Below are 16202 nucleotides of genomic sequence, written 5' to 3'. Positions count from 1 at the left end.
CCTGGAAATCCGAAGATTACTATTTACGGAGAAAATAAAACAACAAACAAATATTTAAGTTATAATATATTTATTTAAATGCTGTGATTTCTTAGTCTCTTTACATTTTATATTAAATCCTATTTCTTTGAGCTCTTGAACTAGAAAATCATCTTTGTATTCATCTATTTTGGAGAGCCATTTTTCAGTGGATATGACGTGGCGACATCTGCCGCCTAACTCAGGAGGTAGGTACATGGGGTCTATGTGTTTGTGTAGGGAACTCAGATCGTTTCCATGAAAATGTATGCGATTCCAAACGGCTCTTGGCATAAACTGCTTGAATAAATAAAATATTGAATGAAGTATCCAATTGTATCTAATAATATGAAGATTGTGATTCGGCAGAGGAAATGATACCTGAAATGAACAATTAGAAAAACATAAAATAAAACAAAATAAATTATTATTTGTTGAGAATAGTGACATCTAGCGGGCTTTTTCCCCTAAGCTTTTACTCCCTTTCGGGTGGTGTACTGGTGTTGAATTGAATTGAAAATATTTTTTATAAGTAACAAGAGATGGCACTGGTTGCACGAACAATTTTTTTCGATGATATTTTTTGTAAGGGTTGTTTTTAAGGACACAAAATTCAGGTTATCAATAAAGGAATTTTAATTATTTTATTACCCCCATAAGAGCAACGATCTGTCCTGCTACGGTAGGGGTTAACTGAGCAACTTGTCTCAGATTAAGTCCGTCTAGGTCCACGACTATTGTAACTCCGAGTATCTGTAGCTTCGGTTGCATTGTGGCTATTTCATCCATTACTAGAGCATAGCGGACTACTTCTTCAATGGCTGCAGCGTCAACGTCCCACCGTCCTAGATGAGAAAATAATTAAGAAATTAATAAAACAATAAAATACATAATGAGTATAAGAATCGTAGCATCGTAGTAGTGGCGTAGCCGTGTAGCGTCACGCTACGCGCGTTCTACGACGCTACGAAGGCTACGATACGCTATACGTTAGAGTCGTATGCAGTTGCCATTCTGTACTCTTAGTACGATTCGTTCGTTGTTGATTTGATTGGCCGGAACAAATAAACCAACCAATCAGAGCGCCGAACGCGCTCTCGTTTCGATTTATTTAAACAAAAAGCAATAGTACTAGTTCAGTTGTTTTAGTAACAAAAACTGTTTTCTATGATAATTCTCTTTTTGTTATTATTTTATGTATCGAAATGAATGTAATAATGAACAATTAAATAGCTTGCATTTTTTCTCGTCTTGTTGAAACTAGCATCATGTGATCAGTAACCTCAGTCTATACACTTTGTATCTTACCAAACCTCATAAGAATGATTCGTCCATGGTCGGGGCTCTCTGGCAGGACGCCGGCGTACACGTCTCGTACCAGCACCAGGTTGAAGGGATCGCAGTCGTATAGATACGCGTTCTCACGACGAAACTGTTCGTAGCGCACCATCTGGTCAAACAAAAAAATGTACATTAATTAAAAAGTTATTCAAAAATAAGGCTTATATTTTTTTTTCTTAAAAATTCCTTATAGTCCATTTATCGAGGAGGTTAGGCTATAAAACATCACACTATGACCATTAGAACTCCAGCAATAGGTTAAAAATTATATGAATACGAAAGTAACTCACGTCTCTCTCTCTTCTTTATGCCTAAACTACTGTACCGATTTCAATGATTCTTTTTGTGTTGGACAGTGCAAGTTATCGAAGAAGCCTAGGCTAGGCTATAAAACATCATGCTAAGACCAATAGGAGCCCAGAAGAGCGTGGAAGTAGTTAGTTATTATACGTATAAAACTGAAGAGTTTGTTTTAGCTGAACCGAGCACAGCGGGTGAAACAGGAACTGGCCAGTACACTAACATAGAGTGGCACTTAAAGTAAAACAAGTTTAATTAGCAATTTCAATGTTTCAAAACATCAATCAGTAGGTAAATGTCTTGATGGAAATGGATTCTTTTTATACGTGTTACAAAACGCCAAATGGGAAGTTATAAATTAGACCAAGGCCTTTAGATTACCTTTTTAAGACTGTACCTAAATGTAAAAGATCTAGAATTTCTTGTGAAGTACTTAGGTACCTAGATATTGAATGAAAGCCTATTTTCTAGAATAGAAGATAGATGAGTGGTAATATTTCAGCCCTACCAATCGTAATTGGTAACTACTTTCAAGTCTTCTTTCTTTTGCAGCAATCATGATTCTTTATGATTGCCGAGTAGTAATATGGTTAGTAAATACTGCTAGTTTCTACGTGAATTTAGGCTACGCCGGAATTATTAACAGGAAAATATGTCTATTTTCCTGTTAATGATATTAAATGTGATTGTGATACGTTTACTACGTTTAAATAATGGGAGTGCCATACCTCAGCACGAATGGGACGGCTCAACCGGAGTGATACCACGGCCTCATAGAAAACCGACGTGAAACAACGCTTGCGTTGTGTTTCGTTGTGTGAGTGAGGTTACCGGAGGCCCAATTATCCCCCTTCCCAATCCCCGCTTTCCTAAGAACCCATAAATCCGTAACCCCCAAAAGGCCGGCAACGCACTTCTAACAATTTGTGTGGTAAATTCTTAACTTTCTCGGATTTCTAATTGCGTCTAACGACCAGTACGTGCTTACTGCATTAGTAAAGAAAAAGCTACATATTTATGAAAAGACCATTAGCGGTAATGACATTCCATTAGAATTAAAACTTTTCAAATTACCAGAAAAAAACTCAATCTTAAAAAATGAATAGAGACTCAGTGGATTTAAATAAACCATTTGTTGTTGTCTAGAGATTCAGCGTTTAATTGCTAAATCTGACAAAATAACAAGTAACTAAATATTCTAAACTCCATGTTATTATTACAAAGAACTAAAAAAATCCACGTAAGAATAGACGCGCCAAGTCTTGTTTGACCAGAATCACAAGGTACTGACTCTATTAAATAAACAGTCATAATGAAAAAAGCCGACAAAGTTAGCAAAAACTTTAATTAACCGAAGTTCACATCATAACGATTAGCTCTAATCAACGTTTAACGTAGGTATCTAAGTAATCTAGAACTCCACAAATACACATGTTAGTTAGATTACTCGTATCATTAAAGGTTTTTGAAAGGCGACATACGTTTTGATGTCAAGGAAGCACACACAGGTGACTGAATGGCGTATAGCGGCCTGAGTTTAGACATTCTGATGCCTTTTCCTAAGCTAGGAATAGCTAGATAGTCCTTGATTCTTTGATTGAGATTATGGGTAAAGTACAGCCGTGATAAAACGAAAATTACATTCATCTGTTGTTTGTAAGATTGATGTTATGTTAGTAAATAAGTCTTATTTTGTATCAGCTGCTAGCCCACGATTTTGTCCGCACAGAATAATGATAGCATTTGGCTGTTTGATATTTTCTAAAATAAAAGTAGCCTAAGTCTACTCCTTTGTACATCGGCTAACTGCCAATCGGTCTAACTATTTCAGGAATAAGCCAGATCAAACAGACAGATACATATGCAGAGACAGATAGACAAAAAATTATGTATATTCTTATGAATGTAGTAAAAAGCGGCTATTTCAATATTACAAACAGACACTCCAGTTTTATTTATTAGTGTAGATGTATATGTAAGCACTCAAAATATAGAAAAACGTGTGAAACGTTCAGATTCTTTTTAATTTGTGTTTTCATTGTTGTTTTAAATTAAAGTGCTAGCAACTATATGCCAGCTAATATATAATATTTTAAATAGGTACTCAGTAATAATAAATAGTCAGTTTTAATTGATATGGGTAATCTTTTTTGTAAATATCCGGCATTTTAATACCCGTTATTGGTATAAAAAGTTCAAGGCCATAGAGCCAGACTAACAAAAACTAACTCAAGCTCGTAATTTAAAGTCTTAAAATCAGATTTAATACATTCAATTTTAGGACTATACAATTTATTATACATATGTACAAAACATATAAATGAAATGTTTTATACATATAAATGATATATAAAATACCAAGACAACATGAATTAATGGTAGCCTACTGATTTGCTATTGAATGAAGTATGTGTTGACATTGTACTACCTATAATAACTAATTAAGATACATAGAAATAAAACTTTGCTAAAACTAATCTAAGGACTATTGTCGATCGATTCTCTGCTTGTTATCAAACTACGGCAGATAATAGCCGGCCTGTCAGATCAGCCGTTTCTCAACAGTGATGAGGGTAGTCCCATCAATGTATCACGATCTTCGACGACACCCGATTCACAGATATCGCGCCTATCTCCTGCTCCCCGGATAAATAAATGGCTTTATTTGATAACTTTTCGTTTCGATCTAACCATTAGTTAGAAACACGGATGCTTATAATAAGAAAAAATGACTACTTAGTTACAGTATTTTTGTTTTTGTTAATTTTAAAGAAAAACGTAAAGCGTTATTTTGTCTAGTCTCAGTTAGCGACTTTAATTGTGCAGTTGTAAAAATTGAGGTACTGATAAGCTTCATCAGTTAAATTAAATCTTAAAATAATAAACTATATTGCTCTACTAGGGTCATTGCTCTAATAAGGTACCTGTGTTTTCTGTGCGCCTAGTAGCTTACTTGTCGGATTGCCTACCTGACGGACCCATCATTGCCTAAGTGGCGGCAGTGCAGCTGCCACTTTGGTATTATAGGAATACAATTATACAGAATGCCTGGGCACAAATAACAATTTTACGCATTTCAGATTCAAAATACAATCCCGAGTCAACTACAACATTTATGGTTTCTCTCAACCCAATAAATAGATCAAGAATATTTTGTATAAGTTCTACTTACCAATTTATGCGCCAACGCAGGTATGGATCGTCTACATCGGAGGAACCGAAGTAAATAGGCGTCATCTGTTCTTCGGGGATTGCATTCGCCTCGTTCTGAAACAAACAGTTTTATTGCATAAACAGCAAACAGGATGATGAATGAGCTAGCCTTTCTTTGATACATTTTCGATTTGATTACAAGACAAAACTTAAGTTTCAACAGTGGACACTTATCAAGAAAGAGGTTTAACAGAGGTTTAGTTCATAAGAAATCGGGTTATTCTTTTTTTAATACTCAGCGGTTAAAATGTTAAAAGTACTAGAATCTCATTCATTTGGAAGAGGTCTATTTTAGTGTAACACTTACCGCGTATCAATCGCCGCAGCTCTTCGATTACTTTGCCCCTAGTATCTGGATCTTCATTACAATGCCTTTTTGCATACTCTTCGAATTCTGAATCTTCATATCGACTTATTTCGGCTTGGAAAGCGATCTCGATAAACGACATGACTCAGAAATCTCTGAAAATGAAACACAAAAAAATATTAAATATCGAATTAAATTAATTAACTGTCATGACGGATTTTTGACATAAACCAATTTAAATATGTCCTGGCTTGGTCCGGTATTTTTCCAATGCCTTGTTTTTCTGTTTTCAACTTTCTAAATTTCTAAGTTACTACCGTATAAGCATTTTACCAACTAAGTAGTTGCTTATGCGACTAGCGCCAGTCACTTGCTACATGTACCTCACTGATAGAGGTTCACCCAAATCAGTCAATCAAAACTAAGAGGTTTTCACTTTACTTTCTAGTTTTAGATGTAACGGCACGGCAGTCGATAGTATACCCTTTTTCAAAACGTTATTGGCCAGCCTTTTACACTTAAAATTATATAATAGAATTATATAATAAAATACTTAAAATTATTAAAAAAATAGGCTAAATATAATTATGTATGGGTATCTATGGAAATATGGACCCCATTGAACAGGGCAATATGTGGAGTAGGTCATGCCCTTACTTTTTGTTCTGGAAATGGGAGTCAGATTGTTCCGATTTTTAATAATAATTAATATCCTCAAAGAACGAATAACAAAAAAACCATTCTACTCAGTAAAAAATATGCAGTTAGTAAAAATACGACTCTATAGTTCATTGATCTCTCATCTCTCTATTCTCCCAATTACATATTATTATTAAGTAATAACCATCGTGTTAATGACCTTACTAGTATACAGATTAAATCACTATTTCCTTATATTAAATCTATCAAAGTCAAAAACCGGTTGTAATTTATTTGCTATTCCACTATTCTCGAATTTGCCGCAATAAACATTGTAGGTATGATATTACTAAGATTTTACAAGACATAGCAATTAGATAACAATACAGGTATCAATGTAATTATTTCTAAGAACATGATTGTGGTGTTACCCTGCACTTAAGCATTATTACAAAACTCAGTAAAAAATGTCGCTAAATCATAATTACATAGACACATAGTATGCACCTTGTATGTAACTGACACGAGTCGACTAGCTAGAGTCTAATGCATTAAAACTAGATTATAAAATCTTACTAGCAACCATTACTAATTACTATTATTTGCTAAACAAACCTAGTAGGTATCATTATTTAAAATTATTTTATTTAAGTATCTCTCACTCAACTCTTGACTGTGTCCGGTTGTTCCTTGGCCGTGGCCAATTACTGGTATAAAGTTTTATGATATTATTTAATAGTACCAAGGCTACATAAGTTCTGTGGGGTTCGCTTTACAAAACCACTTCCACCACAGTGGACACAGTCGGTTGATAGACTTCCTCTCGTGCAACTAACACGCAGCTATATTTATATCGTATGTTTCCTCGTTTGATATAGTGTCGTTATTGCTTTAAAGTTTTGTAATAGATTTGAAAACTACTAAGGAGACAGAATTTATAAGGAGAATAAACAATTCGTTTGTAAATGACAGTATTACATTACAACTATAATCTCAAATTATAGTTGCAATCTCAAGCTTGCCGATCCGATCATATTCATACGGGTACATGTAATGTAACCTTACGTATTGTTCGTATAGTAGAGCATAGATGTGGATGATGGATCCAACACAAGATAATACTTTACCATCTACATAATTATGACACCCACAACAAGCACGCCAGCTGGCGAGTTTGTTGTTGTCTGTCACAGTACGTACGAGTTGTGTCGTTGTTGCACAAAAGTTGAGAAGTTCTTTTTAATTATACTAGGACTTCAGAAATACTGAAGAAGTCGGAAAAGAAATAATGATTACCAACTACACAATTTACAATTTTATTAATGTTGCCCTGTGTTGATCACGCTGTTGTTAGTAAAATAGTAACGCAGTACGTGCCAATTTTCGAGTTGTGTCGTTGTTGCACAAAAGTTGAGAAGTTCTTTTTAATTATACTAGGACTTCAGAAATACTGAAGAAGTCGAAAAATAGATAATGTTGCCCTGTGTTCAATGTTGTGTTATCAGTCACGCAGTAGGTACGTGTCAATTTTCTTGTTGTGTCGTTGTTGCAGAAAAGTTGAGAAGTTCTTTTTAATTCTACTAGGACTTCAGAAATACTGAAGAAGTCGGAAAATAAATAATGTTGCCCTGTGTTCAATGTTGTGTGTTGCCAGTCACGCAGTACGTGCTCAATTTTTGAGTTGTGTCGTTGTTGCACAAATGTTGAGAAGTTCTTTTTAATTATATTAGGACTTCAGAAATACTGAAGAAGTCGGAAAAGAAATAATGATCGCCAACTATACAATTTAGTGTTGCCCTGTGTTGATCATGATGTTGTATTGTCAGACACGCAGTATGTGCTAATTTTCGAGTTGTGTCGTTATTATACAAAAGTTGAGAGTTCTTTTTAATTTTACTAAGGTTTAAGAAGTACCAAAGAAGTCGGAAAAGAAATAATGATCCCAAGTATAGTGTTGCCGTGTTGTTCATAATAGGTGGCGCGTCGTAGTCGTACGTATACATAATTATAATAAGTATAAAAATTAATATATAGCCGTAGATAATAAAATAATATAAAACTTTAGTTTTTGGTTTTACATCAAAGTAACGGATATTAATTGGGAAAAAATAATGAACAATTCAATGGTTGAATAATGTTCATTACAGTTTATATAAATAAACCCACAATAAACAGACTCATATCATTTTACATTACATACATGATACAATACGTCTAAACTCAGTATGGCGCGATGACGTCATGCGAATGCGAGGACACCGGTGTCCGCTCGGGTTCATTAATACTAGGAGTACATAACACGCGCGGAGTTACCCTTACACCTACTTATCAGGAGCATTAAATGACGTTGTGGTTGTTGATGGCAATGAGTGGTGATGAGATTCCTTGCATGAAGCTGAAGGCAGCGCGTAAATGTCAATGTCAAAGAATTATAATTCAGTCAAGCTGCGTTATTAATACATTTTATATAATATTGGAGCGAATACAAATACTGCTTGATTCATCCATAATTACTGTTATGTGTTTTAGTACCATGAAGGTAAAAACCATTTTCAACAAACAAAATTACTTTTTAATTTACTACTTCGTTATTTCGACAGCTGTTGTCACAAATGAGGTATTTTTCCACTTACCTTGCGAAAATTAGGCCATGGGTATGACATGAAGGATGTTATGAAACATGTAAGTTTAGTGGTGTTGCATCGTTTTTTCTACGTGACTACCTAGCTTGATGTTAGGAGGATTAGATAAGTATAATTGCAGAAAAACTAAAATTAAGTACCTAGGCATTAGGAAACTATGCTCACGTTGCATACAAGAATTTTGAGTTGTGTCGTTATTCCACAAAAGTTTTGCAATTCTCTACAAAAATACCAGGGCGACAGATTTTTATAGGAGCATTAAAATCAAAGGCACCAAGATGATTCATGTCTCACACGATTGGTTTATAAGAGCAGGGGCAGCACGCACGTTCTCAGTCATATCATTTACCACGGTATCTCGATATTATAATAATATGGTAGATATCCCACCCACTCGCACGAAGCGCTTCGCTTCAAGCTTCCTTGTGCGAACTGCTAGGGAGTGGAACTCCTTGCCGGAGTCTGTGTTTCCTGATGAGTATAACTTGGGTGTCTTCAAGGCCCGAGTGAATAGGTTGCTTATGGGCAGACGTGCTCCACCGTAGGCCGTATCATCACTTACCATCAGGTGAGATAGCGGCCAAACGTCGACCCATTAAATGTAAAAAAAAAAAAAAAAATATTATTTATTTCAAACCGGTTTTTGCTAACGGATTATACCTAGTAGACTAGTATCGTTTTAGCCGGTGAAGGATCATTTTGATAATATTGTAGTAGAAGTCAAAATAAATCATAATATTTTCGATGTATGTGATGTTAATTTCTCAAGAAGAAATTCCTTAACGTAGGAGTGTACTAAGGACGATTTTAGGTTTAATTTAATTGATAGCGTAGATAGTGAACCAACCATATAACTAAATACATATTTCGTAGGTCTACTTATTTCTCGATATTTAAGTGGTCATAATCAGTACCTAGTAGCATTTCTAAATACCTAACTGGTTCGAGTTATAAGTACCGAGTACCCACTACTAAATTCTTAGCTTTAAAAGACCTATTTGGGCGTGAAGAAATCATACATAATTAGAAATAGGTAATTAAAAAGATAACGACTGTTTTGCTAATCTTCGCATATGTAGGTCAAGTCGTTACAAATTCTGTTATAACTGGAGGTACATCTTGTCATACATAAAGCTTGATAAAATAAATCGCACAAAACTTATGACGATGAGCCCCGATTTAACTTGAAAGTAGTCGGGCATCCTCGAAAAGTTTTCGTAAGTAAGCCATGAAAAAAATAGATTTAGACAGAGATCCCTTTACACGGTACTCGTGTCTGTCCATGGTGACCACCGAGGCAGTAGGTATACTATATACTATGTACTTAAGTAGGTATTATTAGGTAAATATATTATAGAATCGAGAACGGCAAGTAAATCTAGCCTTGGTTTATGAAAGGGATTTGAACTTTCTGCTCTAAGTAACATTATGTACCTATCTATGTGTTCTTATCTACATTCGCTTAGTTTCAATTATATAAGTTAGCTAGATGTTCTTGTTTTTTTTAATTGTATAAGCAGGTAAACGAGCTTTCGGATCACCTGATCACCTGATGGTAAGTAATCGCCGCCCATGGTCACCCGAAACACCAAAGGAGTTACAACTGCGTTGCCAGTCTTTTGAAGGTAAGGAATTTAAGGGTTGTTGGAGAATCGAACACACACAGAACGAAACACAACACAAGCGTTGTTTCACGTCGGTTTTTTGTAAGGCTGTGGTATCAATCCGGTCGAGCCGGCCCATTCGTGGCGAAGCATGGCGCTACCACACAACATAAATATTTAAAAAGATTTACATAAAACATTTAGCTGCAACTATACAACAAAGCTTTGTAACAAATATTACTTATGTACACCAATACACCTACCTAATATTCATAAACATGTTAATAAGTAAATACTTACATAGCTAATAATATATTTATTCAAATTAGCTAGCTAGAGATCAGGTCAGGGTAGTCAGGGTCAATGTGTAGAAGAATATGTCAAAATCCCCAGTAAGTATTGTTATTTTTAAACGGTCTGGGGATTAATTATTGCGAGAGTTCTGTATTCTAAGAAATTAATAATTAATTAATATGATAGTATTTGGTTAATATTATTGCTCAATGTTCTTATTTACGGAAAGTATATTATGAGTTAGGTAATGCGTAGGTCATTTACTTAACATTTTAATCGTGATTATACTTTCATGTGGCTTGAGATCTCTCATATAAATAAATAGCCTGATACTATTGGCCTTTAGTAATTAACTGTTTTTCTACATTTGAAGTAATTCAATCTATTAACACCTCATTATCTATCATTATCAACAGGCGAAAGACGTCTGCTGCTGGACAAAGGCCTCCCCATTAGTTCTGCATGCCAAACGACAGCTCGAAACCTGCATCTACTGGCGCCTCCGACTCTGATGATGTCAGCAGCCCACGGTTCGTCTTCCTATCTGAGATCTCTACTCGATCAATTTCCTGGCCACCAGTCTTTCGAGCAATGTGGCCTATCCATTGCCACTTCAGCTTGCAAAGCGAGCTATGTCGGTAACTCTAGTTCTTTACCGTATTTCGGATTTTGTCGCACAAAGAAACCGTCGTAAACCGCGAGCATAGCGACTTTAAGATTCTCTAGGAGACCAGAAGTTAGGGACCAAGTTTCGGTACCATAAACCTATTAACACACACCTATTTCATATTTATTTAATCGCAAACATAAAGCTAGTTTTACGTATAGAACATCTTTTTCTCTTAAGTGCAATGTAATTAGTTTTTATAATGCAGACAAAAATAGTTAATTATATACCTCACGGTGTAGTGCCGTATAGAATTTAAATTGCAATTTGCTATGAAGTGGACTTTACTCTTTTTTTTATTTACTAACATTATGTAAGATCGTTTGTATCTCGTCTCGTTAGTGCTTCCGCGTTTTCTATTTGTTTGTTTATTTGCTTATCTTATAGATTATGGACATCCTAATATTATAGAGTAAGTGAATGTGTTTCTTCGGCATTCTATCACATCGCAATGGAGCCATTTTTGTGTCTGAACATAGGAGACTAGAATATACCGATTTCTATTTTTTTTTAGATCATAATGTTTTGTGTTAAACGTATGTTCATAATTAGCTGGTTTATGTCATGCAGTCTTAGTGTCTTTGTCTGTGCCTATTCCAAAGAAGTGGAAGCATGGAGATATAAGTTTTAAAACTAACATGGTCACTAAAATTATCATTAGAACTTGAGACATAAATAAACATGGTAAATATTCCGTGTTTAGTTCTAATGAAAGAGATTGGAGTTATACCTAACTATGTACATATTGTGTGCAATTTTACCTATGTGATGCTGTTCAAAATTATAAAAATGTTTTGCGTACTATTTCTCTCATGTCCATTTATTTTTGCGAAACTATATATTTGCTATGTCCATTATCCCATTTATAAAGTTGCTTAACTGCATCATAATTTGCTCATTAGATGATGAAAGCACAACAAAGTAAGGCGATTTTATAGCATCACTTAGAAATCAGATAATGCGTAGTTTTTAGTTAATAAAATACTAGATTTCTATCAAGGTGTTCAAGTTTTTTTGGTTCAACCTTGCATTCCAATACCTCTATAAAAATGTACCACACACATAATTAATAACTCAAAAAAATATGCTTACCAACAACTTAAAAGTCAATCCAATGATTAATTAAAAACAAATCACAGCATAATTAACTAATTAAATAACACCAAGTCAATAAAAAATTCAACTAACAAATCACCAAAACAACTTATTAAAAAAAACGAAACTAATATAAAATAAAAATAAAAAACAAATTTTCTATAAACACGTCCGATGTGCAGCAAAGTCTATCGTGTTATGGCACCCAGTGATCTCATAAACAATCGTAGTTGCGCCGGCACATCGTGCGTGCCTGAGAATAGAATCCGTCAGCGTAGAGTGCAGTGATTGCCGGAACATGGTCTAAATGTAGGATAGCGACCTTTTATGTAACTAGGAGTCACTTGGAGCGGTTATTAAAGCTTTCTTCGATGTTATGAGACCCTAATCATCTATGGTCGGTTTTGCGGAAATGTGTAGTTAGATAGTTTTTATTAAATAAGGTATTATTTGGATTTAATTATAAAAAAGAGAATGTTTCTTGGTATAGAGAGCACGATGGTGAATGTAGAGCATTGGGTGTCGGATTCGACATTAGGTTTGGTAAAGGGTGTTGGAGAATTGTAATCCGGAGTGGTAGTACATCTCCCAGCTTCCATTGAAATGGAAATTAGTTCACCAGTATTTTAATGAAAGTTATTTCGAAAATAATTATTGATTTCTATGTCATTTCAATAAGTGAAAATATTGTTTTGAACTTAAGACGTCAGTAGAAGACGTCATTTTTTTATTAGAAAAGTGCTTGTTTCTGGAAATACAAGTATGATTTGCATAAGTTTGCATAAATAATATTACTAGTGGTCGCCTAGTGGCCGAAATTCGACCATATATGATTTAATTTACAATACCACTTAACGTACGTTGAATGATAATTTTTATTTAATTCAAACTCTTTTATAAAACTCTTTTCATATGAGACGTGAGAATATCATCGCAATGTCTATCGATTTTGACGTTTTATTGATTTAATGTACTTTATAAGCATTATTTTTGAAAAATATTAGCGCTATGCACTTCTCCTACACATAAACTATAAGTGTACCAAATTTTATGCTCCTACGTCCGTGCAATTTTCGTAAAAACATTTACAAAGTTTTTGCTTCACGTATTAATATATAGATTATTTTGTATAATTAATTTACAGTCTTATTGAGGATAATGGTAAGTTAACTTTTTGTTACGAGGATATGGGCTTAGTTTTATTGATAGGAACGCAGTTTTCGAGCAAGAAGATGACTAATGGGTCTACCATTAGTCATCTTCTTGCTCTTAGCTCTGGCTAGCACCATTTGTCTACTTTTCCCCCTTATTGCTAACTCCTTTCTCTCTCTCATATCATTCTTCACATAATTTATCCATCTTTTATTTACTCTTCATCTACACTTCCATTTAAAAAATAACTATCTTAGTTCCCAGCAGTTGCCTTCTTCAAAATTGTTCATCTAGTGAAAGTATCTAAACCAGTCCTACTAACTGACCTACTCCACATTAACCCAACTGATAAACTAGTTTTCCCTTCAACCTTGATCTTGGGACTTTATGTGTTTCTAGGGTGATGACGGTAACACATTTTGATCATGACTTCTACGTCATATTACTGACAAAGATCTTTTATTCGTGTTGTCTCTTTCTTATTTTGTTTTTACTCGACTGCGCCAGAAGGAGGGTTATGTTTATTTGATTAAGCTTGATGGTGGAATTATTCCTAGAGTGGGTTTAACCCAATACCGTATTAGCCATTTCCTTCGGAATAAAAACTACAATCATCATTACTATGGATTATGGAGCTGCTCCGTAATCAAATTCTAAAGTCCTAGTTATATGCACTTTCTAAGATTATTTAGACACCACTGACAAACGGTGAAGGAAAACATCGTGAAGAAACCTGGGTTTATAATTTCTAATTATAAGTTTGAAATCGCCAACCCGCATTGAGCAAGCGTGGTTATATTAATGCTCAAACCTTCTCCGTGTGAGAAGAGGCCTTTCTTTGACCAACAGTGGCTACTCATGATGATGTGTATTCAAATTCCAGCACCTATGGCCGTCTATTGGCTATTCGAAATTAAACCCAAGATTTTTAGGTTGGCAATGTACCATACACTTACCTCCTAGCGAAATTGTGGCGGAAATGAAAGGTTGTTAAAACTCGAGTTGATATGTGAAACATTGTTTCTCTCACTTTGTTACCGGACGAGTGAGCCATTATCGAAACCATTTTAAATGATCTCATGAAAATATTTTATTTTAAAAGTTAATTGTAAGTGATTAACTACATAATAATTATTATATTTCCGCTCAGTTTTGCCCAACCAGGAGCTGCAGTGGTTGTATGTAAAGTCGAGCCTTTACATACAACCACTGCAGCTCCTGAATATTACAATTTAATAAATTTCTATATCCCAAAAAATCGGCAACGCCTTGTTAGCCTCTGGTGTTTATTGTGTGTGGCGCCGATTTTATTTGCCGCCTGATACTTTCTATGTATTTATTTAATATTTTAAGATATCTTTACGAAATTATATTCTTTATGCATAATATAAAGTAGTACAAAAGACTTATAAATATAACAATAAAACCACCATTCACCACTTTGAGGACTGTTGTATACGAGTGAACAAATATTTTGAGTTGTGCCACTATTGCACTAAAGATTTCATACTAAACTCCGTGGGTACCAGGAGTGCATGAATTTTGTAGAGCTCAATTCCTATATGATCATTACTTCCTATGTTGATTTGAAATTATCTTCTATCTATTCTATACTATGAGGAATGGGGATGTATAGATTTGTAGATTTTTTCTTCTTTCACGAAAAGACTACTGGACGAATCTGGATGAAATTGGTAAGTACAGACATACAGGGAAGGATGATTAGGTTAGCTTGGAATAACTGACATGCAGTAATTTTAATCCCACAAAAGCGGGTGAGGCAGCTGGTGGTGGTGGCAGCTACAAATGCTTGTATAGAAACATGAATATAGTCTACGAAGCTTCGCCTATTGTTTAGACATCGAGTTTTGTACAAATTCATTGAGCCATTTATGTTGCACTAAAATTTCAAACTAAACCTGGTTAGTACCAAGAGCGCAGAAATGGTATAGAGTATAAATAGCCTATGGGTTAATTTGTTTACGTTTTTGCTAGTTCACAACACAAACGGTGGTGGGTGGTTCACAATGATTTTTGAGTTGTGCCACTTTTGCAATAAAATTTCAATCATAAACTACGTTACGTATTAGGAATGCAGAAATGATGCAGAACTCAGTGTAATAATTATGTAGTTTACTATCGAGATCGATGGATCGATCGGTCGGTGGTCGTAGAAGTTGCGTCTTTATTCGTCGGAAAATACCACGCGTCAGTCTCCTAATACTAAGGCATCAGACATGAAAGGAGTTATTGGCCACTGCGTTGATGATCACTTTACCACAGAATACTACTTTACTGAGAGGATTGGTTGGATAAGTTGTCCTATAAGTGGCAAGTTGAGTCTTTTTACTTCGGAAAATCGACTACATTCACCCCAGAGTTTACCAAGGCAGCATACATTGAAGAAGTGTACAAACAATGATATCCAATACTCATGCATATCGGCGCGCCGCGTTTAATTGCGTTATCTTGTGGCGCCTGGCGTGCGTCGTTCTCAGCCGGTATTTTTTTTTTGTGTTCTCAACCAAGTCGCCGCTCGCAAGCCAACGCGTGTCAATGATCGTAGTTGCGTCTTTGTTCGTCGGAAAATACTTCGCCATCACCTCCGATGTACTAAGGCGTCAGATATGAAAAGAGTGGTTTGGCCGCTGTTTTGTTATTGTTGAACTTGAAAATAAAACGTGAAGCGATAACATGGCTAGTTGAGTCTTTTTACTCTGGAAAATGTGGAACCTTCACCCCAGTGTCTACCAAGGCATCATGAATAGATGAAGTATTCAAACTCGTTAACTCGCATCGTAGTGTTGCGGTTGTCACTATTTGTAAGGTGGCAGTAATTAATTAATATGCGCTAATATGCTGGTATATGTATAAATAGATATTTATATAAGGTATTTATTTTGGTTCAAAAAAAAACTATTTCACATAAT

General features: G+C 35.0%; 1 protein-coding gene across 1 annotated transcript; it reads right to left on the bottom strand.

The window, feature by feature from the left end:
* Positions 1-49: 49 nt before the first annotated feature.
* On the bottom strand, positions 50-12324 carry LOC118274117 (clavesin-1). The gene is made up of 6 exons (XM_035591496.2): positions 12118-12324; positions 5180-5334; positions 4832-4926; positions 1327-1468; positions 670-863; positions 50-399 (listed from the first exon to the last, which is right to left on the bottom strand). Exons 2-6 carry the CDS (start codon positions 5319-5321, stop codon positions 55-57), a joined length of 918 nt encoding a protein of 305 aa, XP_035447389.1. The 5' UTR covers positions 5322-5334; positions 12118-12324; the 3' UTR covers positions 50-54.
* Between the last annotated feature and the right edge of the window lie 3878 nt (positions 12325-16202).

Source organism: Spodoptera frugiperda, chromosome 3 (assembly GCF_023101765.2).
Source record: "Spodoptera frugiperda isolate SF20-4 chromosome 3, AGI-APGP_CSIRO_Sfru_2.0, whole genome shotgun sequence".
Classification (NCBI taxonomy): domain Eukaryota; kingdom Metazoa; phylum Arthropoda; class Insecta; order Lepidoptera; family Noctuidae; genus Spodoptera; species Spodoptera frugiperda.
This window is presented reverse-complemented; position numbering and strand designations above follow the sequence as displayed.

Coding starts and splice junctions, on each gene's coding strand:
- LOC118274117 (XM_035591496.2), bottom strand. CDS start 5,321: ATGTCGTTTATCGAGATCGCTTTCCAAGCCGAAATAAGTCGATATGAA. Junction 4,927..5,179: donor GCTGCGGCGATTGATACGCG/GTAAGTGTTACA, acceptor TGTTTGTTTCAG/AACGAGGCGAATGCAATCCC. Junction 864..1,326: donor AATCATTCTTATGAGGTTTG/GTAAGATACAAA, acceptor TTTCTCATCTAG/GACGGTGGGACGTTGACGCT.